This window comes from Nycticebus coucang, chromosome 14 (genome assembly GCF_027406575.1).
Source record: "Nycticebus coucang isolate mNycCou1 chromosome 14, mNycCou1.pri, whole genome shotgun sequence".
In the NCBI taxonomy this organism is placed as follows: Eukaryota; Metazoa; Chordata; class Mammalia; order Primates; family Lorisidae; genus Nycticebus; species Nycticebus coucang.
Window position 1 is genome coordinate 8,521,186 of NC_069793.1, and position 27,936 is coordinate 8,549,121.

The 27,936-nt window shown below is 53.3% G+C and overlaps 2 protein-coding genes across 11 annotated transcripts; both read right to left on the reverse strand.

Moving 5' to 3' along the window:
- Positions 1-881: 881 nt before the first annotated feature.
- MAP4K2 (mitogen-activated protein kinase kinase kinase kinase 2) lies at positions 882-20,967 on the reverse strand. 6 transcript variants are annotated; one of them, XM_053560965.1, is made up of 32 exons: positions 20,773-20,949; positions 20,592-20,649; positions 20,271-20,361; positions 20,126-20,190; positions 19,764-19,819; positions 19,396-19,443; positions 19,268-19,310; positions 18,798-18,870; positions 18,586-18,717; positions 18,451-18,513; positions 17,988-18,069; positions 17,785-17,892; positions 17,288-17,366; positions 17,132-17,190; positions 16,653-16,696; positions 16,531-16,569; positions 16,404-16,437; positions 16,175-16,280; positions 16,008-16,096; positions 15,891-15,932; positions 15,721-15,805; positions 15,550-15,629; positions 15,403-15,463; positions 15,191-15,308; positions 8,279-8,337; positions 8,097-8,200; positions 7,834-8,011; positions 6,888-6,956; positions 6,682-6,768; positions 6,388-6,458; positions 6,259-6,314; positions 883-6,167 (listed from the first exon to the last, which is right to left on the reverse strand). In XM_053560965.1, exons 1-32 carry the CDS (start codon positions 20,866-20,868, stop codon positions 6,080-6,082), a joined length of 2,463 nt encoding a protein of 820 aa, XP_053416940.1. In that variant the 5' UTR covers positions 20,869-20,949; the 3' UTR covers positions 883-6,079. The 6 variants fall into 6 exon arrangements, 5 of the variants coding, with proteins under 5 accessions (XP_053416937.1, XP_053416941.1, XP_053416940.1 ...); XM_053560964.1 differs by having other exon boundaries at positions 19,764-19,840; XM_053560962.1 differs by having other exon boundaries at positions 882-6,167; positions 15,891-16,096; positions 19,764-19,840; positions 20,773-20,967.
- Positions 20,968-21,256: 289 nt separating this feature from the next.
- Positions 21,257-27,796, reverse strand: MEN1 (menin 1). Of its 5 annotated transcripts, none has more exons than XM_053560986.1 (10): positions 27,716-27,796; positions 26,876-27,336; positions 25,763-25,971; positions 25,423-25,551; positions 25,067-25,107; positions 24,898-24,985; positions 24,086-24,222; positions 23,533-23,668; positions 22,716-22,880; positions 21,257-22,523 (listed from the first exon to the last, which is right to left on the reverse strand). In XM_053560986.1, exons 2-10 carry the CDS (start codon positions 27,318-27,320, stop codon positions 22,041-22,043), a joined length of 1,833 nt encoding a protein of 610 aa, XP_053416961.1. In that variant the 5' UTR covers positions 27,321-27,336; positions 27,716-27,796; the 3' UTR covers positions 21,257-22,040. The 5 variants fall into 5 exon arrangements, with proteins under 5 accessions (XP_053416961.1, XP_053416962.1, XP_053416963.1 ...); XM_053560987.1 differs by having other exon boundaries at positions 27,659-27,755; XM_053560988.1 differs by having other exon boundaries at positions 27,692-27,741.
- Between the last annotated feature and the right edge of the window lie 140 nt (positions 27,797-27,936).

The window sequence follows — 27,936 nt, forward strand, 5'->3', positions numbered from 1 at the left end:
GTGGCTGTTTGACTTAGACTCCAGCCTTTGGAGTGCCGAGCACACTACCCCAATAGGAATAATAATGTCTTCCATGGGCTGGGTGCAGTGGCTCTTGCTTATAATTCTTTTTTTTTTTTTTTTTGTAGAGACAGAGTCTCACTGTACCCCCCTCGGGTAGAGTGCCGTGGCGTCACACGGCTCACAGCAACCTCTAACTCTTGGGCTTACGCGATTCTCTTGCCTCAGCCTCCCGAGCAGCTGGGACTACAGGCGTCCGCCACAACGCCCGGCTAACTTGCTCATAATTCTAACACTCTGGGAGGCTGAGGCAGGTGGATCCCTTGAGCTCAAGAGTTCAAGACCATCCTGAGCAAGAGCAAGACCCCATCTCTACTAACTAGCCGGTGTGTGGCACATGCCTGTAGTCCTAGCTACTCCAGAGGCTGAAGCAAAAGGATCTCTTGAGCCCAAGAGTTTGAGGTTTCTGTGAGCTATAACGCCAGGGCACTCTACCTAGGGTAACAGTGAGACTCTGTCTCATATACAAATAAAATATTTTGTTTTACAGATGGGCATCTCACTATATTGCCATGGCTAGATTCAAACTCAGGCTCAAGCAATCCTCCCACTATATTTTGAGGCAGAGTCTCACAATGTTGCCCTTGGTAGAGTCCTGTGGCGTCACAGCTCACAGCAACCTCAAACTCTTGGGCTTAAGTGATTCTCTTGCCTCAGCCTCCCAAGTAGCTGAGACTACAGGTGCCTGCCACAACGCCCAGCTATTTTTTGTTTCAGCTGTCATTGCTTGTTTAGCTAGCCCTGTCTGGCGCAAACCCGCCACCCTTGGTGTATGTGGCTGGCACTGTAACCACTATGCTACAGGTGCTGAGCCTCTCCCACTATATTCTCCAGAGTAGCTTCAACTGTGCATGTGCCACCACACTTAGCTGGCAATTTCATAAGAAGTTAAACTCCACATATGTGTGACTCATTCTTTCCCCTCCAAAGTATTTATGCCCAAGAGAAATGAAAGGTTATATCTAACAAAGACATGTAGATAAATGTTCATAATGGCTTTATTTGCAATAGTCGAAAACTAGACATAGTCCACATTGTCCATCAACAGGTGAATAAACTGTGGCACATCCATTCAGTGGAAACTACTACTTGGCAAAAAGAAGAAATGACTATTAATACATGTGGCCACATGGGTGAATCAAAATAATTATGCTTAGTGAAAGAAGCCAGAGAAAACACAACATACTGTATGATTCTAGTTGTATAAAGTCTAGAAAATGCAAATTAATCTATAGTGACAGAAAGCAGATCCATCATTGGTTACTTGTGGGGAGCAGGTGGGAAGGTACCAAGGAACACTGAGAAACTGGGGAATGGATGTTCATTATCTTGACTGTGGCAATAGTTTCACAGGCATATACATGTATCAGAAGTTATCAAATAGTACATTTGTAATAGCATATGCAGATTATTGTATGCCAATTATCCCTCAGTAAAGCTGTTTTTAAAAATTAGAAGACAGAGCTTGGCGTGGTGGCTCATGCCTGTAATCCTAGCACTAGGGGAGGCCGAGGCAGGTGGATTGCTTGAGCTCACCAATTCAAGACCAGCCTGAGCAAGAGTGAGACCCCCATCTCTACTAAAAATGAAAAACTGAGGCAAGATGCTCGCTTGAGCCCAAGAGTCTGAAGTTGCTGTGACTATGACGACATGGCACCCTACTGAGGGCAACAAAGTGAGACTCTGTCTCAAAAATAATCAGAGGACAGCAACTGTAGGGAGAGGGCTCAGCCCAGAATTCTATGCGGAACATTGTTGTGATTCCTTTCCATTTGGTTTCATCCTTTAGAAAAGGATCATCTTCATTTTCAATTTTGTCAAGCCAGTTCTATTTTTGAGTGACTGCCTTTAAATATTTAAAATTACATTTTATTACAACTGTTTGATACATACAGAAGGATGTGTGGAACCTTATGTGAGTTATAAATTGAACACCGGGTACCCATTGCTGAAGCTGAAAGCCAAGATATTTGCAACACCTTTGCGAATTCCTGGGGTCCTTCCTTATCCCACCTGCACTGCCCTCAGGGACCACCATCTTGAATTTTGTGCTTTTCTTTCCTTTGATCTTTAATGACAGTTTTATCATATGCATGTGTTGCCAAATAGTAGATGGGTTAGTTTTGCTCATTTTTGAGCTTTATAAAATGCTATCATACTGTATGCAGTTTTATATAGTTTACTGCTTTAATTTACCTCTAAGATTCATCAGTGTTATTGCATTATATATATTACAGTATTTCCAGTCCTCCCAACAACCCTGCTGTTAGCTTAGGATATCAGGGAGAAGTGGAGCCAAGGCATTGGGATGGCTCACCTAGTCCAGGGGCCAGACTCCAGGGTGACTTCTTCACCACTATGTTACGTTGGTTCCTTCGTGCATGAGGACCTCCCATGTGCCAGGCAGTAAGCAAGTACTGGGACATGCTGTGGTGACAAGGCACATCCCCTGCCATCTTGAAGCACACGACTTGGCTCTCCATCACAGCCAGGATGACTCCATGCACAGGCCAGTTATCTGAACATCTTGGAGCACCCATGTCTGTCCTGCTTTTCCACACACATGACTTAAAGTGTCTGATCTGACCCATCCCACAGCTTTCTCCACATGGAGGGCAATTTGACAGTAGCTATCACCATCATAAACACAGCCTCTGAGTGGGTACTTCCTGGCTACTTCCAGGAATTTATCCTATGGAACACGTGCATATGTACAGAGAGGCATTGACGTAGAATATTTATTGCAGCGCTGTTTGTATTATCAAAGTAGTAGAAACAAATTTCTATCTATAGGTATCTAATGATAGTTCATTAACATTAGTTATGGAAAACCCATGCAGGGGAACACCACTAGCTGTAAACTGTAAATACAACAAAGGGGAATATAATAATGGAATAATCTATATATTTTGGGGGGGGTCCACATAATTTAATACATTCATATTCTCTAGGATTTTTATTTATATATATATATATTTTTTTTTTGAGACATAATCTCACTTTGCTGCCCTTGGTAGAGTGCTGTGGCCTCATAGCTCACAGTAACCTCAAACTCTTGAGCTTAAGAGATCCTCTTGCCTCATCCTCCCCAGTAGATGGAACTACAGGTGCCCACCACAATACCTGGTTACTTTTTTTTTTTTTTTTGTAGAGAAGTCTTACTTTACCACCCTCGTGGCTGTATGTGCCGTGGTATCACATAGTTCACAGTAACCTCCAATTCCTGGGCTTAGGTGATTTTCTTGCCTCAGCCTCCCAAGTAGCTGGGACTACAGGCATTCACCACAATACCCAGCTATTGTTGTGTTGCAGTTCGGCTGGGGCTGGGTTTGAACCCACCACCCTCGGTATATGGGGCCAGCACAATACTCACTGCGCCACAGGCACCGCCCAATACCTGGCTACTTATTAAAGAGGTGGATCTTGCTCTTGCTCTTGCTCAAACTGGACTAGGATATATTTTAAAAGAGCAAGGTCAGTACAGTATGCAGAACATGTTACACATATTGTATATAAAAATTGGAGAAGAATAGGGCGGTGCCTGTGGCTCAAGGAGTAGAGTGCTGGCCCCATATACTGGAGGTTACGGGTTCGGCCCCAGCCAAAAACTGCAAAAGAAAAAAAAATTGGAGAAGAATAAAATATATCAACTTGCTTAAATATACATAAATACTTCTAGAAGGTCATGATAACAGTGAACTTTGACACTGGTGGCTGGGGACGGGTAAGAGGGAGACTTTTCATATCTTTTTTGTATTTTATTTATTTTTCTTTCATAACCATGACCAAAGCTTATAACATATCTCTTTTATATTTTAAAAAACATGTATGGTAGGGCAAGGGTTACCAATTAAAAAATAACATAAATCAAATTTAAAGTTTCAGTTTCTCAGTTCACATTCCCTGGCTCTTGGCCTCTGTTTGGCTTGCAGCCTGCTGCTGCTGACAACAAACATTTCATCAGAGGCCCTAACTTTTCACAGCCCCCCACCCCCTCCACACACACACACACACTTTGGCACATTGCATTCTGACCCACCAACCCCCTTGCAGACAGAACCTGAGGGCTGGGAGACCTGCCACAAGGAGGCGCTGTCTGCTACCAGCAGCTGCATGGGTAGAAAGCTAGCCCTCCCCAGGACCTTGGGGTCAGGGGTCAGGGGCTTCTGCTGAATGGAGCTCACCCTTCCCTACCACTACCCTGTATTCCTCCAAGAGAGCTGGAAAATTTGAAGCTAGGAATTCACTTTGTATCCCTATCCCACATGTGGTCCATGAGATGCCCTCCAGGCAGGTGCAAACCCGAATTGGAAGGTGCTTCTCACCTTCCTTTGGGTCTCATGGGGAACATGGGTGTGAACAGCTGATACCAAGAGATGCGTCCCCACCCCTTGTCTGGCTCCCTGTTTCATCCAAGAAACCGTCCCAGTCACCAGAAAGAGTCAGAGCAAGGCAGAGCCCTGTTTGAGGTGGACAAAGGGACAATATGACATATATGAGAGCCACTGAGTGTATTCACGCAGGGGGTGCAGGGGATCCATCCTCTCCCTCATTCATTCATTTAACAAGTATTTACTGCCAGCCACTAGGTGCAGGGAAGTTCTTGTTCAAACACTTGCCTTAAATGTCAGAACAATGACAGTGGGGTCTGCCCACCCTTTGCAGCTGTGCCCCCCAGCCCTCCAAGGCAGTCTCTTCCTGCCTCGGCTTCATCTACCCCTGCTCAAGAGCAGCGGCGGTCAGTGCCTGGGACAATGGGGATCCCTGGCCCTGAGGTACCAACCCTGTGAGAGACAAACGGGACAGTGACAACATAAAGCATAAGGTCAGTGACATGCCCTCAATATGTGGGCTCCAGCAAGGAGTATGCCCCCTCCCTGGGTGGTGGTCCCTATCCTGGTAGTGACCCCAGAGCCTGGCACCGAGAGGACCCTCCAGGAGTATCTGCTGTGTGGATACATGCTAATCTTCCATACATCTCTGCCCTTTCTGCCCATGTCTTCCATACATCCACAGCATGTATCTATGGATACATGTTAGTGTCTGATTGGACCTGATGACCAGGTTTGTGTTCTGGTGTGTGTGATCTGATGTTCCTAGCCTGACACCTAAGCGAGAAGAGGGAGGCAGGGAGGCAGCCCCAGCCCTGGAAAGAGTTACAGGTCATACATGGCAGTTTGCCTCCATAAGCAGAAGCCTTCCTGGGGCTGGATGGACACTCTTGGCTGGCCCCTCCTGGGCCCTTCCACAGTCTACCAGGTGAGAATATATATGGGGCAGAGGTGTCCAGATGCAAGTCCCTTTGTTCAGTTACCCCCCCCCCTCATCTGCATGAGTCCTTGGGGTGCCAAACTATAAGGGAGCCTTCAAACTGCAAAAGTGAGGTTTAGTTCTAAGCAAGATAGCCCAGAAAAATACAGTGCCCTTGAGATGGCATTTGGGGACCACTGGCATCCAGTTACCCCTACCTGGGTTCCCCAAAATAGCAGTAGCCTCACCCTTCTATGGTGCATCACAGCACCTAGTAGTGCCTGAAAAGTGTGCTAGAGGGAGAGAGAGAGGGAAGGAGAGAGTTGAGGCAGTGGGCTCAGCTCCCCCCACCCAGAGGGACCAGAGGAGTAAACCAAACCAATATAGTTTAATACCAATATAGTTCTGTCTTTAAATACCTTGTTCCCCTGGACAGAGTGCTGGAATGGGCTCTTGGCAGAATGAGTGGAAAGGAAATATGGAACAAAATGGAATGGATGGCCCAGGGCCCCCTGCATGGGGGCACTAGGGACTGGGTGCCCTGCAGGAGGCGGAGGTGACCCCAGCTTCCTCTGATCCAGTTATTGCAGAGGAGGGGGGGAGAGGGGGGCTCCCCTCCCTCCCCAGCCCCTAAATACTTCTCAGGATTCTTTCTGCCCAACAGCTCCAGCAGGGCCAGGGCTCCTCTATCTGGGAGGGGCCCTTTTGCCCACAGGGCCTACAGCTAAGGCATGGGGGTGGGGCAGGGTGCACTGGCCAGGCCTGACACTTAGTAACTGCTTTGATGGCCTGTGAGGATATAGAGGTTGCTGTGCACACCAGGGTTGTCAGTGGGAATGCTCTCCAGGATGATGTCTCTGGAGGGGAGAGAAGCAGAGGTGAGTGGGGCAGGAAGGTGCTAGGACACATCCATCCCTCCTCTGGGGACGTCAGGTTGCCATTGCCCACCTGTGGGCCCCAAGGACACGGAAGATCCTTGTCTCATCTGTGATCTCTTGGGTCACCTGAAAAGAGAAAAGGGCACTGAGAGGCAGGGACTATTGAGCAGGGATAGCCTGGTCCCAGAGCCCCACGTACCTCGTTGGTATCTAGGCTGCGGCCTTGCATCCCATGGCTCCAGAAGGCCAGCACACTGTCCTGAAGACACACTAGGGAAGCCAGGCTGCCATCAACCCCATATCTGCCCTGAGGAGGCTGGTACCCCCCACCCGCCGCATCTGGGCCCAAGTCTGGGCCACAAAGGTCCTCGCCAACTATGTTGGCTCTCTAGAGGGGCTGAGGATCTGCTTCCTTATCCCACCACCAGCCCCATTCCCTGAGCCTCTTCACGTGCTCCAGGCCAGAGTCCTGCATCCACCTCTGCTCACTCACCCACAGTCTCGATGGGGAAGTCAAAGGTCAGCTCAGGTGCCAGCAGGGGTGTGGGCTCACCCTGCATGTTGACAATCCTCACACAGCCTGCACGGGGAGGAGGCTGGTAGGTAGAGACAGGTGGCCCCCTCTGGGGAGGCACGCCCTCTAGGCTTCCCTCACCCCCATACTCTTCTCTTGCCCAGCCTTGACCACAGGGTACTTACGTTCAAAGCTGACCAGGACTGTGTCCCTGTCTACCTGGATCACCTGCTGGGCCGAGCCTGAGATCCCCTCTTGAAGCAGAGAAGGGAGATGGGGCCTGGCTGAGCCACCAGCCCACTCAGGCACAAAAGAACACAAACACAGGTGACATTCTACAGCCAGCCCTTAGCCACAAGCACACCCATAGGGGTTGCGTAGAGTTGGGAATCCTAATTTCATTCCACAGCTAGGATCAGGCACTCTGAGCCTCAGTCTCTACATTCATAAAGCAGGCATGACGATGCTCATCTTGCAGGGATGTGAGGCTCAAGAATGAAAACCCAGGGCAACGCTAGTGGCTCAGTGAGTAGGGTGCCGGCCCCATATACCGAGGGTGGCGGGTTCAAACCCGGCCCTGGCCAAACTGCAACAAAAAAATAGCCGGGCGTTGTGGCAGGCGCTTGTAGTCCCAGCTACTCGGGAGGCTTAGGCAAGAGAATCGCCTAAGCCCAGGAGTGGGAGGTTGCTGTGAGCTGTGATGCCACGGCACTAGCGAGGGTGAGAAAGTGAGAGACTCTGTCTCTACAAAAAAAAAAAAAAAAAAGAAAACCTAGCACCCCAGACCTCTGTCTGTGTACACCTACCTATCACTACTTCCTACCAGGGGTCCTTAAACTACAGCCCGCAGGCCACATGAGGCGGTGTGATTGTATTTGTTCCTTTTTTGTTTTTTTACTTCAAAATAAGATATGTGCAGTGTGCACAGGAATTTGTTCATAGTTTTTTTTTTAAACTATAGTCCGGCCCTCCAACAGTCTGAGGGACAGTGAACTGGCCCCTGTTTTAAAAGTTTGAGGACCCCTGCGAGGTGCATAACCCCCAGCTCTGGCTCCCTTGCTCACAGTGAAGGCCCCTGGCCCCTGCCTTGCCAGGTTTGGCTTTTCCGACCAGCCTAGCACTCCTGCTCACCAGGTGGGATGAGGATGTCAGGCATCAGGCCAGCCTCCAGGGGCAGGACATGGAACAGGACTCGACAGCCGGGCCCCTCAGGCCCCTCGGCCCCTACGCACACCTGTGGCAGCTCCTTCCCATCTAGCACCAGTGGCTCCATCATCCCAGCTGGGCTGGGCAAGGGGCTAGAGAAGTTCTGGGGGACAGCAAAGATGTTCATGTCTCCACTACTTCTCCCCACCCGCAGACCTCTGAGGGTGCCCTGGACCTCGCCGCCTCACCTTCAGCAGCAGGAACTTCTGCAGAGGCTCGTACCACTGCAGCAGGAGCAGGCTGGCAGGCAGGGCAGCCAGCAGGAAGGTGCTGCCTGTGTAGGGGTTCCGCACTGCCAGAGAGGCAGACAAGTGGGCACTGGGCCTGGCCTGCACTGCCACCCCTGCCAGCCCCCCAGCCCCACTCTTACCCACACGACACTGCAAGCAGCCTTTGGTGTCAGGGATCTTGGTAGACAGAGCAAAGCGCCTATAGGGATGACAATCAAGGCGTGTGTGGGGGTGCCCTCTCTGGGCAAGACCCCCACAAAGCCCTATGAAATGGGCACTATCATCCTCCCGCTTCACAGAGAGACAGAGTAACTTGTCCAAAGAACATTGTGAGGGTGGAGGACCTGAAGTGGATCCCGCAGCTCTACAGTCTAGAGTGTGTCCAGTCCAGGGGTCTGGACCACAGAATTACCTCTAGCTCTATGATTTTACACAAGTCACTTAACCTCCATTCCCTCCGTGGGGTTAATGGTGCTGCCCACCCTAGAGGGTCATAGTTTTGTGAATTAATATGAGGAGAAACTAGAGCAGTGTCCAGCACACTGTGTGCACTCCCAGGGCTGGTTTTTATCAGCCCGTATTAGTATTTATTTTTTTGTAGAGACAGAGTCTCACTTCATTGCCCTCAGTAGAGTGCCGTGGCATCACATGGCTCACAGCAACCTCCAACTCCTGGGCTTAAGGTGATTCTCTTGCCTCAGCCTCCCGAGTAGCTGGGACTCCACGCACCCGCCACAACGCCCGGCTATTTTTTGGTTGCAGTTTGGCCGGGGCCGGGTTTGAACCCGCCACCTTCGGTATATGGGGCCGGCGCCTTACCGACTGAGCCATAGGCGCCGCCCATTGTCCGACTTTCTTTTTTTTTTTTTTTTTGTAGAGACAGAGTCTCACTTTATTGCCCTCGGTAGAGTGCCATGGCCTCACACAGCTCACAGCAACCTCCAACTCCTGGGCTTAAGCGATTCTCTTGCCTCAGCCTCCCGAGCAGCTGGGACTACAGGCGCCCGACACAACGCCTGGCTATTTTTTTGTTGCAGTTTGGCCGGGGCTGGGTTTGAACCCGCCACTCTTGGTATATGGGGCCGGCACCCTACCCACTGAGCCACAGCACTGCCCGTATTAATATTTTTTTAAGTTAATTAATTAATTTATTATTTTAAATAGCATCTCATTCTGTCACCCTGGATAGTGTCATGGCATCATAGCTCACAGCAACCTCAAAACCTTGGATTTGAGTGATCTTTTTGCTTCACCCTCTCAAGTGGCTGGGGTTCTGGGAGATGATCATCAGTGGGGTCTTCTGCCAAAATGCCTGGCTAGTTTTTCTATTTTTAGTAGAGACAGGGTCTCAATCCTACTCAGGCTGGTCTCGAACTTGTGAGCTCAAGCAGTCTACCAACCTCAGCCTCCCAGAGTGCTAGAATTACAGGCATAAGCCACTGCACCAGGCCTCAGCCTGTATTAGTATTTTTCTACCTATTTCGAGTCACTGAAAATTGTTTTCAGGCTAGGGTGGCGCCTGTGGCTCAAAGGAGAAGGGCGCTTTTCAGGCTAGGGCAAGGTAGAAAAGAAGAAATGACTGAAGAAACACAAGCATGCAGTCCCCAGCTCCTCCAGACTGCACAAAGTGCCCATGGCCCATTTCACAGATGGGAAAGCAGGCCCACAAAGGTTAAAGGACTTCAAAGGGCAAAAAGCCTGCCTTCTGCCTCTTCAGCTGAGGCTACAGCCCTGAGGTGCCTGTGGGTGGCCCCCTTGTTGCTTGGGGAGATAGGTGAGGAATGATCATCAGTGGGGTCTTCATCTTGGTCACTGAGTGTCCCCCAAGCCCCCAGAGGACACTCCGAGCCTGTTTGCCTAGGGAAGGGGGTTACATGTCAGCAGCCCTGCCATCTTCTCTCAGTGACCCAGGTCCTGACTGCACCTTCTGCCAGGACATGAATCCTGCTGAGGAAGCCCACATCTGTCTGTCTGCCACTTCCCTTTACCCTTGTTCTGTCTATGCGCTTTCCACAACTGGTCTTTGGCTGGGACAAAAGCATGTATAGTTTTGTATTTGTTTCTTCTCCTGACAATTCCAGTTCTTTGTTTTTATATTCAAAGTTGACAGTGTGACTGTGTCACTTCCCAAACACAGACCCAAAACTTCCTGCAACTCGTTGGGGCTCTGATAGGCCTGTTTCCTGCAGGTCCTGGGCCAAAGCACAGGCTTGAGAACTGAGCTCAGGAAGCCCAGAGGCCACAGAGCATCAGATGCAGTCCAGGGAGTGAACACCCTGCAGTAAGGGCCTAGGTCCTTCTGATCTGCCTGTCTGGTGCAGTCACCAGCCCAGCCTCCCCAGCCCTCTCAATCCAGTCCACTGGTTCCCACAACCCACCTGGTTATGACAATGTCTGAGCCCATAGCCAGGACCCCTCTCCTCCGAGTCCAGCCCCACCCAACCAGGGATGGATGGAGGTCTCAGTTTTGCAACTAATAAGCATCTTAATATGACAAAATTGACTTCAGCTCCCCCTGAAGCCCACTCTACCCACAACTGATGACAGCTGCATCCTTCCTGTGGCCCAGGCCAAACACCCTGGAGTCATCCATCCTCGATTCCTTTCTCTTCCATCTACCACCAACCATTCAGGAAATCCTGTTGCCTAAACTTCCAAAGAATCAGAATCTGACCATTTTCTCCTTCACTGCTACATTGGCCCAAGCCACTGCCATCTCCAATAGCCTGCTGATAAGTCTCCCTATTCCCTCTTCACCCCTTCACTCTGTCCTGGTGAAAATGGCAGTGGCAGTGAGCTCATGAAGCTCTTCAGCCCATGGCTTCCTGCTAGAGATTCCTCGCTGCTCCCCAAGCAAGCCCAGCCTGCTCCTTCCCTGGGCCTTTGCACCAGCCATCCCCTCTGCCTGGAAGCCCCTTGCCCCAGGTACCCACAGGGCTCACTCCTCACCTCTTCTAAGTCTTTGCTCAAACAACACTTTCTCAGCCAGGTCTTTCCTACCACCCTGTTTGAAACTGCAGCCCCCACCCTACCCTCCTGGCCTTCTTAGCAGAGGACCCCCACCTTGGTGTGTCACACAGAATATCCTTCTTTTTTTTTTTTTGAGACAGAGTCACTTTGTCATCCCCAGTATAGTGCCATGGCATCATAGCTCACAGCAACCACAAACTCTTCAGCTCAAACGATTCTCTTGCCTCAGCACAGGTGAGGCCTGTCCACCACAACACCCAGCTATTTTTAGAAACAGGGTCTTGGTCTTGCTTAAACCTCTGAGCTCAGGTGATCTGCCTGCCTTGGCCTCCCAGAGGTATGAACCACCTTGAAGGCCTGGCCTTTCAAGCAATACTCTTTTTTTTTTTCAGAGACAGAGTCTCAGTTTGTTGCCCTGGGTAGAGTAACATGGCGTCACAGCTCACAGCAACCTCCAGCTCTTGGGCTTAGGCGATTCTCTTGCCTCAGCCTCCTGAGCAGCTGGGACTATAGGCGCCCATTACAATGCCCAGCTATTTTTTGTAGTAGTTTGGCTGGGGCCAGGTTCAAACCCACCACCTTTGGTATTGGGGGCAGCGTCCTACTCACTGAGCCACAGGTGCCACCCTCAAGCAATACTTTTGCCTCAGTATTTCATTTTTGGTAGAGACAAGGTCTTGCTCTTGCTCAGGCTAGTTTTGAACTCATGAGCTCAAGAGATCCATCTGCCTTGGCCTCTCAGAGTGCTAGAATTACAGGCATGAGCCACTGTGCCCGGCTGAATATCCTCCTTTCTTATGTGAACTCCTGTCTGTCTCCCTCTCTAAGAGAGTGACAAGAAAATAAGGGACACACATCTCAAGCCCCAGGACACTGCAATGAGTGACTCTCCCCTCGGATGTGTCCTCCCAGCATCATCACAGAGCGCATGACAAGACAGAGCTCATTATCTTCCCACAAGTTGCTCCTCCGGCTCTGCCCAACCTCCCGACCCCCATCCTCACTCCAGCCAGTGTTCAAATCCTGTCAGTTCTATTCCTGCACATTGCTCAGGCCCATCCAGTTCTGACCAGCTATTAGCCCAAGCCCATCATCTCAGGCCACCCCACTGGCCTTTTCCTCCAGTTGGCAGCCAGCCAATGGGTGCCTCTTGTTTCCATCTTGCCCAGCATCTTTCCTGTTTAGTAAAAAGACTGGGGTTTTCCTTTGGCGGGCCTGACAAGCCCCTCTCTGCTCCAGGCTCCAAGGAAAGGCAGGTGACCCTGGGCTGGCCACCTATAGCAGACAGCCCTTGGTCCCAGTGACTGGCTCAGAGGCAGGCATCCACTTAAGTGAGACCAGTGAGAATCAGATCCGGGACTTTTGTGGGAATAACTTGGGTCATAGAATAAAGTTTCTAGTAACTAATTCCTCTGAGCTGTCAGCTAGCAGAATGCTGGCCTGGAACTGCAGGTACCATGGCTTGACAAGACAGACTGTGTGAGAATGATGGTAACACAAAGGAAACAGAGCCAAGACATGCAGAAAAGTTCCTACTGGTGCCCTTTAAACCTAGATCCAGTGGGTCCAAAGCTAACCCTAGTCCTGGGCTGTCAGTTATATGAATCATGAAATTCCCTTTCTGTGCTTAAGCCAGCAAGCTGAATCACCTACAAAAGGAAGAATCCTGATTAACACACAGAAGGATGCTTTTAAAATGCTCACGGTGTCACCATCACTTGGATCAAGCCCAAATCCTGGGGCTGGTATCAAAGAAAGGGCTCTGTCACTTGTGCAGCTCCTGCTTGGGCAGCCTCTGCCTCCTCCCTCAGGACAAACACCTCAGAGTTCCCCAGACCACAAGGCTGCTTCGCCCCTAGCACACTGGCTCTTCCCTCTGCCTGCAATGCTGTTCCCAGTCTTTTCTGCCTGGGAAACCTTAATGTAGTTTCAAACTCCATGAGTGTGTCTGGTCTTTCTCAGGTACCCCCAAGTCCCAGGTTCCTCTTTGGTTGGTCCTCAGCACCAGGTACTATCTGATTTGGTTTTGTTTTTAGAGACAGAGTCTCGCTCTGTCACCCTGGTTAGAGTGTGGTTGGCATCATCACAGTCACAGCTCACTGCAGCCTCCCAAGTAGCTGGGACTATAAGCGAATGCCTCTACACTTGGATAATTTCTCTCTCTTTTTTTTTTGAGAGAGTCCTGCTATATTGCCCTCAGTAGAGTGCTGAGGCATCACAGCTCACAGCAACCTCAAACTCTTGGGCTTGGGTGGTGCCTGTGGCTCAGTGGGTAGGGCGCCCACCCCATATACTGAGGGTGGTGGGTTCAAACCCAGCCCCAGCCAAACTGCAACAAAAAATAGCTGGGCGTTGTGGCGGGTGCCTGTAGTCCAGCTACTCAGGAGGCTGAGACAAGAGAATCGCCTAAGCCCAGGAGTTGGAGGTTGCTGTGAGCTGTGACACCATGGCACTCTACTGAGGGTGAGAAAATGAGATTCTGTCTCTACAAAAATAAATAAATAAATAAACAAACAAACTCTTGGGCTTAAGCAATTTTCTTGCCTCAGCCTCTCAAGCAGCTGGGATTACAGGTGCCTGCCACAGTGTCCAGCTATTTTTTTTTTAGAGAGATGAGGTCTTGCTCTGGCTCAGGCTGGTCTTAAACCTGTGAGCTCAGGTAATCCACCCACCTTGGCCCCCAAGTGCTGGGATTACAGGTGTGAGCGAGGTTTTTTTTTTGGTTTTTTTTTTTTTTTTTTTGTAGAGACAGAGTCTCACTGTACTGCCCTCTGGTAGAGTGCTATGATGTCACATGGCTCACAGCAACCTCTAACTCTTGGGCTTATGCGATTCTCTTGCCTCAGCCTCCCAAGCAGTTGTTTTTTGTTTTTGTTTTTGTTTTTTGTAGAGACAGAGTCTCACTTTATGGCCCTCGGTAGAGTGCCATGGCATCACACAGCTCACAGCAACCTCCAACTCCCGGGCCTAAGCGATTCTCTTGCCTCAGCCTCCCAAGTAGCTGGGACTACAGGCGCCCGCCACAACGCCCAGCTATGTTTTTGCTTTTTTTTTGGAGATAGAGTCTCACTCTGGTGCCCCAGCTAGAGTGCCATGGCATCATCATAGCTCACTACAACCTCACACCCGTGGGCTCAAGCAATCCTCCTGCCTCAGCCTCCCAAGTAGCTGGGACTACAGGTGCCCACACCGTGCCCAGCTAATTATTATATTTTTAGTAGAGATGGGGTTTCGATCTTGCTCAGGCTGGTTTCAAACTCCTGAGCTCAAGTGATCCTCCTGTTTTGGCCTCCCAGAATGCTAGGATTATAGGCGTGAGCCACTGGCACCAGCCTTTTTTCTTTTCTCTCTCTTTCTTTCTTCTTCTTTTTTTTTTGAGACAAAGTCTTACTCAGTTACCCTAGGTAGAGTGCTATGGCATCGTAGCTCACAGCAACCATAAACTCTTGGGCTCAAGCAATCCTCAGCCTCCCCAGTAGCTGGACTAAAGGCATCTGCCACAATGCCCAGCTAGTTTCTTTTTATATTTTTGAGACAGGGTCTTACTTTGTTACCCAGGTTAGAGTGCAGTGACTTTATCATTAGCTCACGGCCACCTTGAACTCCTGAGCTCAAGTGATCCTCCCACCTCAGCCTCCTGAGCAGCTAGGACTACAGGTACATTCTACATGTCCAGCTAATTTTTCTATTTTTAGTAGACAGAATCTCACTTTTGGCTAGGCTGGCTAGCTATCTGTTAATGAGCCCACATCTCCCTTGTTTCTTGAAAGCAAGGACTCATTTGACTCACTATGTCCTTAGGCTCAGCACAGTATACGTGCGGGGTATGTATGTGTTTGCTAAACTATCAAATTAAGCCCTATATCCTAACAACCAGGTTCCCAGGGTTTCCAAAGTACTTTCACATCCACCATTTCCTCTGGCCTCCCTACAAACTTGGGGAGCAGGGGGGTTGTCAACTGAACTGACAAAAGAGGAAATGGGCTGAAAGAGGGCTAGCAACTTGTCTAAAATCACAGCATTTCCAGTATTGGGCATCTGCCCCTCTGCCACCCACTCTCCCGCACACCAGGGTCCCTGACCTGGGGATGATGTGCTGGGTGAGGCGGTTGGTGGGGATGGAGAGGGGAACCTGTTGCTGTAGTCTCCGCTGCTCAAACAGGCCTGGGAGGTCGTGTGCCCAGATGTGCGTGGATTTCCCTGCCAGTGGGAGAGAGAGCAAGGGCTCCATGGTGCTGGTACTGAAGAGCTGTGAGCACTGTGGGTCGGCCTCCCTGACAGTCCCACCTTGTACCTGAGAGTGACAGCAGCACATTGTTCACGCAGTAGAGCCAGGAGCAGCGGTGTGAAATCAGCTGGAGGCAACAGGGGGATAGGTGGTCTGGCAGTCAGCACCTGGGCCCCTAGAGGCCCTCTACCCACCACAGCCAGTGGGCCTCACCTTCTCCATTGTATCCTCATGCAGTTCATGCAGGTTCAGGGTATAAATGCCTTCCTCAGCCCCCACCACCAGGAACTGGTCTGCAAGTTGGGTACAGGTCAGTAGTCAGTCATGTCCCCTGGCCCAAGCTGAGGGATTCCAAGGTCCTGCTCCCTCCCTGTTCCAGCCTACCCCGAGTAACAGGATGAACCCAGGTGACAGCAGCATGGATCCGTAAGGGACAGCCATTGAAGACCTTGGAGAAGCAGGCACCCATCTGTGGAGAAGTGAGGAGCTAGGAGGGCACAGAGGGATGGGACAGGGTAGGGGTGGGGGCAGTGGGGCCATGGGCAAACACTTACATGCACCTTGGGGGTGGGGGGCAGCCCATGGCAGGACGACCTCTGGAAGAGAAGGAAGGGATCAGGGCTGGGTGAGGCCCCTGCCACCATCCCCCACCCCTTCAAGGCAACCCTCACCTCAGGATCCTCCTGCTGCTTCATGGTGGCCCAGGCAGTGGGCAACAGTGGGGGGCTGTCAGGGCTTGGTGGAGGTAGGGGCAGGGTTCCTGCAGGTACAGACCTGCTGTGATTCCCCACCCAGCCCCTACCCTGGGCCTACCTGACCTTCCAAGCCTGGGACTCACCTGAGGGACTGGATAGAGGGTCCTCAGCTGGAGGCTCAGAGGGGGGCTGCCCCAAGAATGGGGCTCGCTTAATGGTTCCCATGGCATCATCTGGGGAGTCTAGCTCCTGGCAGAAAGGTTGGGGGAGCAGTCTGGCTGTTAGCAGGTGGCTGTGTTACCTGTTCTACCCCAAACACACCCTCTATAGGGGGCTCCCCAAGCCCAGCTCCAGCTCCTCTCCATGCTGTACCTGGAGTTCTGAGGCTGGCCGGATGGTTAGGCTTCTATAGAGGACAGACCAGAGGGAACCAAGGTGTGAGGTATGGCTGGCACCCAGGCTAGAGACCTCTTACCCTTCCCTGGTCCCAGCCACTTACCTTTCCTCTAGGGCCTCCTGGACTGACTGCAGCAGGCTCCTGGGCAGAAGCACAAAGGGGTGAGAGGTCAGCTTTTCTGCTGCCCCCAAACCCTCCCTGCCTCTTCCCTCCCCCTCACTTACCCACTCAGCTCCTCCTTCCCCAGCAGCATCCACTCTTCCTCCCACTGGGGGAATCCACAGCAGACAGAGAGAAGCAGAAAGAGAGGGAGACTATGTAAGAGAGTGGTCAAGATTCATGGAAGAGTAAGGACATACACTAGTTAACTGCTGACAGGCAAGAGATTTGGAAGAGACAGTGAGAGGCAGAGAAACCAAGAGATTGTAAAAGAAAACAGCAAACAGACAACAGTGAGGGAGAAAGAGACAGACAGCAAGACAGGGAGAGGGAAAGAGACTGAGATTGTGGGAGCAAAAGGAACTTAGCCCAGGAAGCAACCCCTAGCTTTCTGGGTCCCTAGGTGGGACAGGCCTGCTTGGAGAGTACCCAAGGCCCAGGCAGCCCCTGGTTCAAAGCTCCCTTGATCTGAGGTGCCCAATGCCCACCAGAGTGCCCACCCTACCCCTGTACACCACCTTGCCGACAAAGTCTGCACCCTTACTGGTTCATTTAGTGGGTCTGTTTCCTTCCGGCGTGGGGCACCAAATTTCACCTGGTGAACTGGGAAGCCCAGAGTATAGGAGTTAGGGGGCTGGAATCTCAGGATCAACCCCCACTCTCACACCAAATCCACACACAGCCCTGACCACAGACTCACACTGGATCTCTGAGGGGGTCCTCTCAGCTGGGCCATGATGACCCCGGGAGTGAATGGTGTCTGGAAACATGTCATAAGTCTATGAGAAAATAAAAACAGCGGGCAACCACCTGACACTCACCTCATGCCGAATATCATGCTAGGTGCTTCGAACATAGCAATATGTTGATTTCATGACAACCCTCTGAGATTATTGTAAGATAAAATGGCATCGTATTTTTTTCATGTAAGAAAATAGGCATAGTGAGGTAAAATAACTTCTGAGAGATCACACAGAAAAAGCAAGAAGATAGCTGGGTCGTGGTAATGGTCAGTATGGGCCCAAGTGCAGGAACCCACCAGGGTTTTTGAGTGTTACAGGGAGACAAGATTCGGTTCAGGAAAGATTCCTAATGAGGGGAGCCCCCTGTGTAGGTATTGTAGGGACCTTAACTAACATCACTTTTGGGTCCTTCCAACCAGGCCCAGCCAAGACTCATTTCCCAGCCTCCACTTACCTCCAGCTCACAGTCTTCAGGCGAGAGGGCTCCCAGGTGGGGGTCATTGGCCTTGTCCAGCAGCTGTGTTAGGAGGGCCCGAGGGAGCTGCTGGGTTGTGAATGGGTGCTGGAGGATGGGGGGAGGAGTGATCAGGTTAGTTCCTGTCCACCAGGCCCCTGTCTTTGAACACTTGAGCCCCCTTCCCCACCCCGTCCTCCCACCTGCAGAAGCTTCTCTGCTGTTGGCCTCTTCTTGGGATTTTTGGTCAAGGCCAGCTTGAGGAAATGGTGGAAATTCTGAGTCCTGGTGGGCACAAGAACCGCCCCCCCCAATCCCCAGACCCAGATTAGTCCTTGTGCACAGCATCCCACCATCTGCCCTGTTCCACCTCCAGAAGAGGTTGCTGGGCCCACCCAGGAAGCAGCCAGCAGAGGCCAAGGACAGCCAGCCTGAGCAATGCAGTGTTGCAACACAGCAGCTCCTCTGTCATCAACCTTCTGCTCTTCCTTCTTGTCCACACTGGATCCACAGCCCAGAGGGCCACCAGGCCCCTGACTCAGATGGTCTGTAGAGGCCCAGAGGGGGCTCTTGAGGCTACACACTGGGAGTCTGCAGAAGACTCTTCCTCCCCCATGAGGCCTGGCTGGAAAGGGAGTGGCTCAGTAGGGGGATGCGGGTTCTCACCAGTGAGTCTTGTCTCTCAGTTTGGGTGGCTGGAAGCTGCTCTTTGACATGAGCATCAGGGCCCTGTGGAGAGTGCAAGGTCAGGGACCAAAGTCTGCAGCACAGGGTCAGGTGAGAGATAAGTGCTAAGCTGACCTCATGGGGTGCAGGTGGAATAGAGGGGGCTGCAGTTCTCCCAACTCAATGGCAGTGATGCCCAGGGCCCAGACATCACACAGCTCATTGTAGCCACCTTTGCGCTCCACAGCAGCCACCTCTGGAGCCATCCTAGAGATGGGGTGACAGACAGGATGGCCGGGTGTCCCATCTAAGGCCCTTTGTCCCCTCTGCCCAAACCACAGCCTCACCAGTAAGGTGTCCCAATAAAAGACCTCCTCTTGGCCACAGATGCTGTCAATTCGCCTGACACCCCAAAGTCAGCTGCAGGAAGAAATAGTCTCTCTCACTGCCACTGGCTATGAGAGCCTGGCTGCCACTTGCGATCCCACCTCCAATTCTTAGGCTCAGGATGCACCTGGCAGCACTCAGATGGCAGATGGCCCAGGTTCAGCCACAGCTGCCACAGGCCCAAGGCAAGGCCATCTCCCTCTCCAACGAAGGGTCAACCACCCGCTATCCCTGAACAAGTGGTCCTGTATCAGACTCTAGACAGACCCAACCTCATCCACTCTAGCAGGAAGGGAGCACTGTTCCATTTTCTGAATGGGGAAACTGAGATTCAAGTGACAAAGTGACTTGCCCAAGGACACCCAGCACCGGAGTCCAGGTTCTAAGACTCCCAGAACTCCCACCCTGACTTTTTCCCCAGGGTACTGACCCAGCTTGACATCTCCCTGAAGAGTGAGGAGAAGGTTGGCTCCCTGTGGGAATGGAGGAGAGAGAATCCCGTCTGGTGCCCCAAGAGCCTCCTTCTCCCTCCCATGATGCCCTTGGCCAGACCCCTACCTTGATGTCTCTGTGGATCTTCCCCTGAGAATGCAAGTGGTGTAGCCCCTGGGGACAAAAAGGAATCCCTGAGAGAAGATACCCAACACTATCACCCCTCTCCTGAACCCCCTCTCAGGACTGGGGCCCCCCACCCAAGCCGCTTCCTCCTCCCCTCTCCCCAAACAGGAAGTAACTGAGCCAAGAGGGAAATGGGCTGCTTCCGGCAACAGGGCTGGGGCCCCTTCCCCGCAGGACCCACAGCCCCTCTGGGTGGCCCAGCCTAAGCCACTCAACCCCCCCACTCCCACCCCCACTGTTGAACTGGGTTCTTGGCCTACAGCTCCTAGGGACTGGGGAGGTGGTGAGAGCCTTATAGGCCCAGCTACCTTCAGTGCCTCTCGACAGACATAGGCAATCTGCCGTTCCTCCAGGGGGCCAGTGGCTGAAACAGAAAGGGTGAGGACTGGCAGGGGGGCCAAGGGATATGCTGCTCCTCCCAGGCTACCCTGCATGGGGGAAGCAGCAGGCACTGCTAAGTGAAAAGGGTGTTGGCCGTATTCTCTCCTAGCATAGTCTGGGATACTGAGCCCAGAGATGGACAGTATTTCTCTCAAGGTCACACAGCCAGTCAAGAGTGGAGAAGAACCCAAGTCCAGAACCCAGACTCTCCTCTCCTATCCCTGCATCAGGGTAGAGGCTGATGAAGGGGAGGCCATGACCCTCTGGGGTCTGGAGACCTGGCCCTCACCGTGGTAAATCTCCTGTAGGGACCCCCCTCCGCAGAACTCCATGCAGATCCACAGGCGGTCATTCCTGGGGGGACACAGAGTTGGGGTGGGTATACAGCAGACCAGATGGGGGCTGCCTGGGCGGGGACGATAAAGCAGCCTCACCTGAGGTAGCTGCCAATGTAGGCCACCACGTTGGGGTGGCGGCACTCCCGCAGGATGGTGATTTCCTGCTGGAGGGAGCTGATGTCGTCCCCTAAGAAGCACAAGATATCATGGGGGTGGGCAATGCACAGGGGCGCCCTGACTCAGTGCCTTCATCTGCAAAATGGGCACAGAGTGTCTCTCTCCAGGCCAGACAGGTGCCAGGCGACACAATCTCCTGAGGCATGCCTCTCCGGCATAAGTCAGCCCTCAGCCCCCCACGCGCGTCCGCCGGCGCTCCGCCCTCTCTCTGGCGCAAAGGCCCCGGGCCCCGGCCCTCACCTGGGTCTAGCTTGACTATCTTCACCGCGGCCAGTTCAGACGTGACCGTGTCGCGGGCCTGCAGGGGCAGAGGGGTGAAGTGGGATGAGGAGGGGGCGGGGCTGGGGGCTGGTACCTGGGGCAGGACTCAGAGCAGGCAGCCTCCTCCTGCCTCTCCCGCCTGTCCTTCCACCCGGCGCACCTTGTAGACGTCGCCATAGGTCCCGGCCCCCACGCGCTGCAGCAGCTCGAAGCGGTCCCGCGGATCCTGCAGTGACACATCCCGCAGCAGCGCCATGGCCCGGCGCCGGGCCGGCCGCCTGGCAAGCGGGCGCGAGATGCGGAGCCTGCGGGGGACGGCGCGGGGCGGGGCGGGGCGGGGCGGCGCGGGCGCCGGTGGCTCGGAGGCCGCGAGGGCGGGGCCGGGGCACAGGGGCGGGGCCATATTTGTCCCGCCACCCGGCCGGGAGGAGGCGCCCGCGGGACAGGCCCTTGGCAACGCGGGGAAGTCCCGAGTCCAGGGCGGAGCTTGGGTCCTGACGCCTTGCACCGGTTCCTCGTGTTCTATAGGTTAGGAGTGCCAAGTCCGGTAAACCAGAAGGCAGAGAAAAGAGGGGGCGTCCCACTTCCCGCCCATCCTTAATTTCACAGATGAACACACGCACATGTTTTGTTTTCGCTTTCTTACAAAATGTATTCATCTTCCTCAGAACTGAAAAATAAATCTATGTACAAAACAGGAAGAGATCAGGCTCCCTTCACCCACTCCCAATCCCCTGCAGAGTCCTCCAGGGTCCTCGAGATAAACTGAACCTCGGGGAGGTTCCTAGAGGGTCGTTAAGAGAGGTCCTGCTCTGATCCTGGGCAAGTCTGGCCAGGGAGAGGGCAGGTCTCAGGATTCTCACAGGCTGGGGCAGAGTTTTGTGTCATTGACTTTAGAGATACAAAGGAGAGGAAGCCAGGATTTCATAATTGTGGAGTGAGACTTAAGTTCTTTAGAGTAGGGGGCTCGGATTCCTAAGGATGGAATTCTTAAGTGCGGAAGTGTACTCCTAGGGAAGTGGGGCTCTAGTTTCCAAGACTGGAGGTGAAACCGCAGCCTTTACCAGGCAGGAGCAACCCCGGGCACTCCATTCTGAGGCGTCTGAGTTTCCAAGGCCCGGACCTTTAAAAATTGGTGATCAGGGGCCTAGGGTGAACTTTCAATTGGCAGGCTGGGATTCTGGGAAAGGGCCCTCAGTTCCGAGCTGGAGCGAGGGGTGGTGGGCCGTCTGTAGCTGGGGTGGGCCTTCTGTACTCCGGGGACCAGAAGCCTGGGTTCCCAGTAGGAGTGGGTCCTGGACCTGGGCAGGAAACCGGGCCTAGGTCCTCTAGTGCTGGGGGCGGAGCCTGGGCTCAGAGTGGGAGGACTGGGGTGGAGCCTCCATGCAGACTGAGGGCAGGCTCTGAGGCCGGGTGGGCACCAGCAGCTCAGAGGCCTTTGCGCTGCCGCTTGAGGAAAGAAAGGGTGTAGTCGCTGGGTGTGGACACTTTCTGCTTCTTCATCTGCACTTGCGATTGCGCCGTGAGTTGCAACTTGATGGCGCTCGAGTTGATCTTGGTGGCCACCAGCAGCTCCTTCATACCCTTCATCTTCTCGCTCTGGAAAGTGAGCACTGGACCCTCCGGCGGCGGCGATGCTGCGGGTGCTGGCACTTGAGTTGTGCTGCCGACTTCAAGGCCTCGGGCAGCACCCGAGACAGTCCCTGAGGGTTTCCGCTGCGGTGCTGACACGGCATTCTGGCCAGCGCCAGGGCCCTTGTCCAGCGCTGGCTTCTTGGGTGGTGGAGGCTCCTCTGGCTTGGACTCCCGTCGCGGGCCTCGCCGCCGGCCTTCCCGGGCTTCCTCACCCCAGGGCTCCTCGGCCTCTGCCGCCTCTGCCTCACGGCTCACTATACGCACCTTCTGCCGCACCTGCACGGTGGAGAAAGCAAGCTGGGGGAAAGGCTGCAGGCCAGTGGCCATCCCATCCTCTCTAGGGGGTCTCCGTCTCATCTGTACCCAAGGGTATGAACAAATGCTGTCTCTGGGCCACAAAGGCCTGACTTTCCTGTCGCCGCTGTCACCACCTGGGGTGCCCAGCCCTCCTGTACAGCTGCCCCTCACCTGTCCCTCAAAACGGCCTAGGGACTGCACCAGGAAGGTGGCCCAGCCCACGTGTAGCACAGGCGTGGGGCTGCCCTCCTCCCATTTGCAGATGCCATCGTAGAATCGCAGCAGGTGGGCGAAGCACTCAGGGTCCTGGAGAGCGGAACCCTGGCTCTGGGAGCCCTGGGCAAGGGGGAAGGGAGGGCACAGGTCAGAGTCCCTTACTCATCCCTAGGCTGAGGGCACAGACCAGGCCCCAGTCTAGGCAAAGATCCCTGACTCTAGAAAAGGTGAACATAGGTCAGAAGCATTCTCGGAACTTTTTTTTTTTCTTGAGACAGGGTCTCACTCTGTCATCTGGGCTAGAGGGCAGTGGGGTGTCACAGGTCATAGCAACCTTAATGCCTGAACTCAAGGGCTCCTCCTGCCTCAGTAGCTGGGACTACAGGCAATAGCCCCAAGACCCAGCTAATTTTTCTGTTTTTTTGTAGAGACAGGGTCTCACTCTTGCCCTAGGCTCCTCCTTTCTTTTATAAAGCCTGTCCTTAGCCAGGACTGAGAGAGGGGAACCATCCTGTACCTCCATCCCACCCCTTAAGCTGAGTGAAGGACCTTAACCAGGAAAGAGATGGCTTCCACCCCATTTACTTAAAGGGACATGGTAGAAACCATTAAATTACCCCCTGCCCCTCAAACCCATGCCCAAGACTTCAACTACAGCAGAAGGGAATGTGGCTCTCTACTTGGGGCCAGCTTCCCCACATAGCCCCATGCTGTGGCTGGGGAGCCCTGCCAGATGGCAGGCGGGACACAGAATGCATCACCAGCCCTTCACCTGGCTCTGCTCCCCTGGCCGCTCCTCGCCTGCCTCCAACAAGCTGGCTGCCTCCTTCAGTAAGTTAGGGATGACATCATTGGCCACTTCGAAGAACTCCTTGTAGATCTCCTCATCTTCTCGGCAGTAGTTGTAGCTATGAGAGCAGTGGGGCAATGTGGGGTCTTGCCATGGGGAGTACCCGTCAAGGATCTGGTGAGGGATGGAACCCAGGTTTCTTTTCTTGGGTCATCCCAGAGACTGGGGGAATGGTTGGAGGTTTCACTCCAAAATGATAGTTGCCCAGAGCAACAGTGAGTAGGGGGCATGGAGCTAAGAGTGGAGGTCCCTCTCCTGGATGACAGTAGTTAAAATTGGAAGGAGAAGGGAGGGAGGGAAAGGCCTTAATCAGGAGGCCCTATCTCCTGAGTGATGGTGGTCTTGGCTGCCTAGGGAATGGATGGAGAGGGGATGGGGCTTAGGATGCAGACCTCACTGCTGGACAAGGGTGGTTGGAAATTGGGTGGAAGGGGAAGAAATGAGGGGCTGGAAGTCCTGGTGGGGGGATCCTCACTCCTGGATGACAGTAGCTGTGTCAGCCCAGGCCTGTAGGGCTTCGCGCACATTGCGGTTGCGACAGTGGTAGCCAGCCAGGTACATGTAGGGGTAGATGTGCTCGTCTCGATAGTAGGTCTTGGCTGAGGCAATGCCCTGGGGGGTAAGGCAGAGGAGCTTCAGGAAGGTAGCCCCCAGCTGGCACAAATGTCCCATCAGGTAATACTCAGCAGGGCAAAAAAAAGAGATCAAAGAGTCTTCCCCATCTCTAATCCCACTCACACCCTGCCAGCCCTTCCCTGGGTCTGCAGAGCTGCTTGCTGGGGCTGACTGCAAGGGTGGAGCCCATGCCCACACCAGACAAGCCTAAGGAGGGGAGGGGCAGCTCTGAGCTCTGTCCTTACCCAGGCTTTCCTACCCACTCCTCCACACAAACACCAGACTTTCAAGTTTAGTCCAGTGGCCTTTTTAGCCCCACTCCCACCAAGTCAACATTCTCTCCTGAGTACTCCCACCACATCTGACCTTCTATTATACTCCAGGGAGAGTGAGGAGCAGCAACAGTGAGGAGAGGTGCTCACTGAAAATGAGGGGCTGAAGGGACAAATCTAGGCCCTGCTACTTGCAGGCTGGGGAACCCAGGACACCTTTTGGGCAGCCCTGACTACACTGATTATGCACACATATAAGGGATACGACACAGGGCTGGATGGGTAACATCTCCCAACATGCAGAGTTCTCTCCTCATCTGCTCCCTCCCAGTCCCTAGAAGAAAGGGGACCTCAGCCCCTGCTGAGGTCTCTCTTTTGCACCCCCCTGTAATACTCCTACCTTGTGGTAGAGGGTGAGAGGGTCCGGCCGACCAGGAGTGGGCTCTAGCTCCTCCAGATCTGCCAGGTTGCCTAGAGCCATGGGGTACCTGGGAAAAGATCCTAAGTTCAGGAGGCCACCCAGCCCTCTGGCCCCTCAAAGCCCAGCCTGGCCACTTTCCTCTACTGACCTTTCCAGATGTCCCAGGTCATAGAGCAGCCAGAGTAGTTTCTATGAGCCAAAAGAGAGAGTTATGAGCTGAGGTTGAGGAGAGGAAGGGTCCACAGTCTATAAAGCAGAGGTGGACACCAGAACCAATAGGAATCTCCCACTAAGTTCGAAGGGCCAAAATTCAGGAATTAGCCCTTTCACATCTCAGGTCCACTCTCCCAATAGCCCTGGGAAAGGCCAGGTCAGGAATTACTAAACCATTTTAACAAAGAAGTTGAAGCTCAGGAAAGGAATGTGCCCCTGTCCCAGGTCCCACAGCAAGTCCAGTCAGTAGCCTGGCCTGGCTCACTCCTGCCCCACAGGCACGGCCCTCACCTGCTGCAGCTGCAACAGCTCCAGAGAGTCAGTGTGCAGGTCAATGGAAGGGTTGATGGCACACACCATAAATGCCACCTCCATCTTGCGGTCACAGCGCATGTATGATCCTTTCAGGTACAGCCAGCTCTTATGAGGGGAAGACCAAATGTCTCATGATGGCCTACCCTGTGTCTGCTTCAGGAAATGACAGCCAGGAAAGGGACTTTTCTGCCTTCCCTTCTGGATATATGAAGGTGGTGATGGGAAGAGGGAAGTAGGGCTCACGAAAGTAAAGCCCTTTGGGTGGCTTGGGCTAGCAGACTATAAAGGGGACAAAGTTGGGAAGAGAACATAATACCCGCTCAGCCACGCCTGCGTTGACAGTCTGGCCTCTGCGGTCCTCATTGCCTTTGCCATGCCAAGTGACCTCAGCTGTCTGCTCCCCATTGGGCCCAAACACTACCCAGGCATGATCCTCAGATAGGGCCAGGTGGACATCCCGGAGACCCAGGGCTTGGCAGGCCCCCACCACAGCAAAGGCCACACCAGAGCTGTCCAGTTTGGTACCTGTGGAAGGGGGTAGTAATGGAAGAAAGTCCTCTGTGCTTTGGCCTGGGGACAGGGGACAGGTAGTGATGGGTTACACTCCCAGCCTCACTTCAAGTCTGTACCCCAGTTTCAGGTGCTCCTGCCCACTACCCCTCAAGCCCTTCCTTCCTGTGTTCAAAGCCTCCCTCTCCCAGTTTACACCCCCATTCCCAACAAGAGGCCTTTCTGGATCTCCTGTAGTTGATCCAGACTTTGACCCTGTCCTTTCTCTTTCTCTGCAACCATATTATATATTTCTGTGAAAGTCCATTTTATTGCACTTATTAAAATAGGAATGGCAAAAACAAGACACTCTTTTCACACACCCACCGAGATACTCCTAATTTATCTCTGCATTCTTTTCCTGCTAAGATCAGAAACAGCCTTAGATTCCTTCTCAATATGGCACACCAGGATGCAACTGCCAGTCAACTGGACTTAGCACAAAGGAGTTCTTTGGGAACCTAAATCTTAAGATTAAGCCTCCGGTCTGTACAGTTCAAAACATTCCCATAGATTTTATTTCATTTAATTGTCTCAAATGTAGCCCAATTTTATCTCCAAATTTTACTGCCATCTCTGTGCCTCATGCTGGACTGCAGGACTCTGTGGCTGCTCAGTGTCAGGGGTGGGGGTCCCACGGGGCAGAGAAGAGGTTAATGACTTTGGAGCCAAGTAATCAGGTTCCAGTCCAAGCCCTGCCATTCTGTGTGTGACTCTGACACATCACTTCCCCTCTCTGGACTTCAGTTTCCCCAACTGCAAAGGGAGAATTAACACTACACAAGGTTCACAGGTCTCAAAAGGGCTTATAAACTACTGAGTGTTGTGAAGAGGTGGGACAGGATTCATTCTCTCCCCTTGCCACCTGTTGGGCTCCAACCTGTGATGAAGCTGAAGAGGGACTGGATATGGGCCCGGTCCTTAAAGTAGGAGCGGCTGAGGCTGTTCCAGATGACGTCGGAGACCTTTTTCACCAGCTCACGGCTGGAGACACCTCCCTCTCGAGGGTAAAGAGACAGGTCAACAGCGCCACGGATCTGGGCAGTGAAGCGGGCATAGAGGGCTGCGATGATGGATAGATCAGCCACAGGAAAGTAGGTGAGGCCGCCAGGAGGGTCAGGTGCAGGGCTGGGCTGGAAAGTGAGCTCGGGCACGTTGGTGGGGATGACACGGTTGACAGCCAGGAAATGCTCCACGAAGCCTAGCACCAAGGAGAGAAGCACCAGGTCCGGCTCCTCTCGGCCCAGCTCCGCAGCGAACAGGCGCACTACGTCGTCGATGGAGCGCAGCGGGAACAGCGTCTTCTGGGCGGCCTTCAGGCCCATGGCGGCGGGCGGCGGCCTGCGGGCGAGCCAGCGGAGGGAGGGTCGGGCAGGATCGGCTGGCCAGGGAGCCCCCTCCCAGGCTCCGCTAACGTTCCACCCCCAACACACATAACCGCTCCCCTGCTTCTCTGCCTACAGCCTCCGCTCACCAGCTCCCTTTCTTTTGTCGGTGAGACCCTTCAGCAGAGCCTATGGGGCCTCCTTGTCCCCCACAACCCCGGGACCCTCAGCCCCCATGGGGGAGCGCCTCAAGGACCCCGCTGAGGACTCCCACTGGCCACCCTGTCCCCTCCCTACGAATGTACCCAGGGCCCCTATCGTCCGTCCAGAAAGCTCACCCAGACCAATCCCCCCAAGCCCCAAGGAGAGACCTGGCCTCGGTCCCCCGCGCCCACCTCCGCGCTTACATCCCACACAAGGCACCGCGGCACCCGCCGCCTGGAGCCTGCTGGGAAATGAAGTCCCGCCCTCGGGTCGCACTGCCTGCCGGGAAGTGAAGTCTGACCGTGGGGCGGGCCCGGCCTGTCCGCGGTGGGTTGTGGGAGAGATGGGCCCGCTGCTCCGGGCGCGGCCTTTCTTTCTTTCTTTTTTTTTTAAATTTATTTATTATTAAATC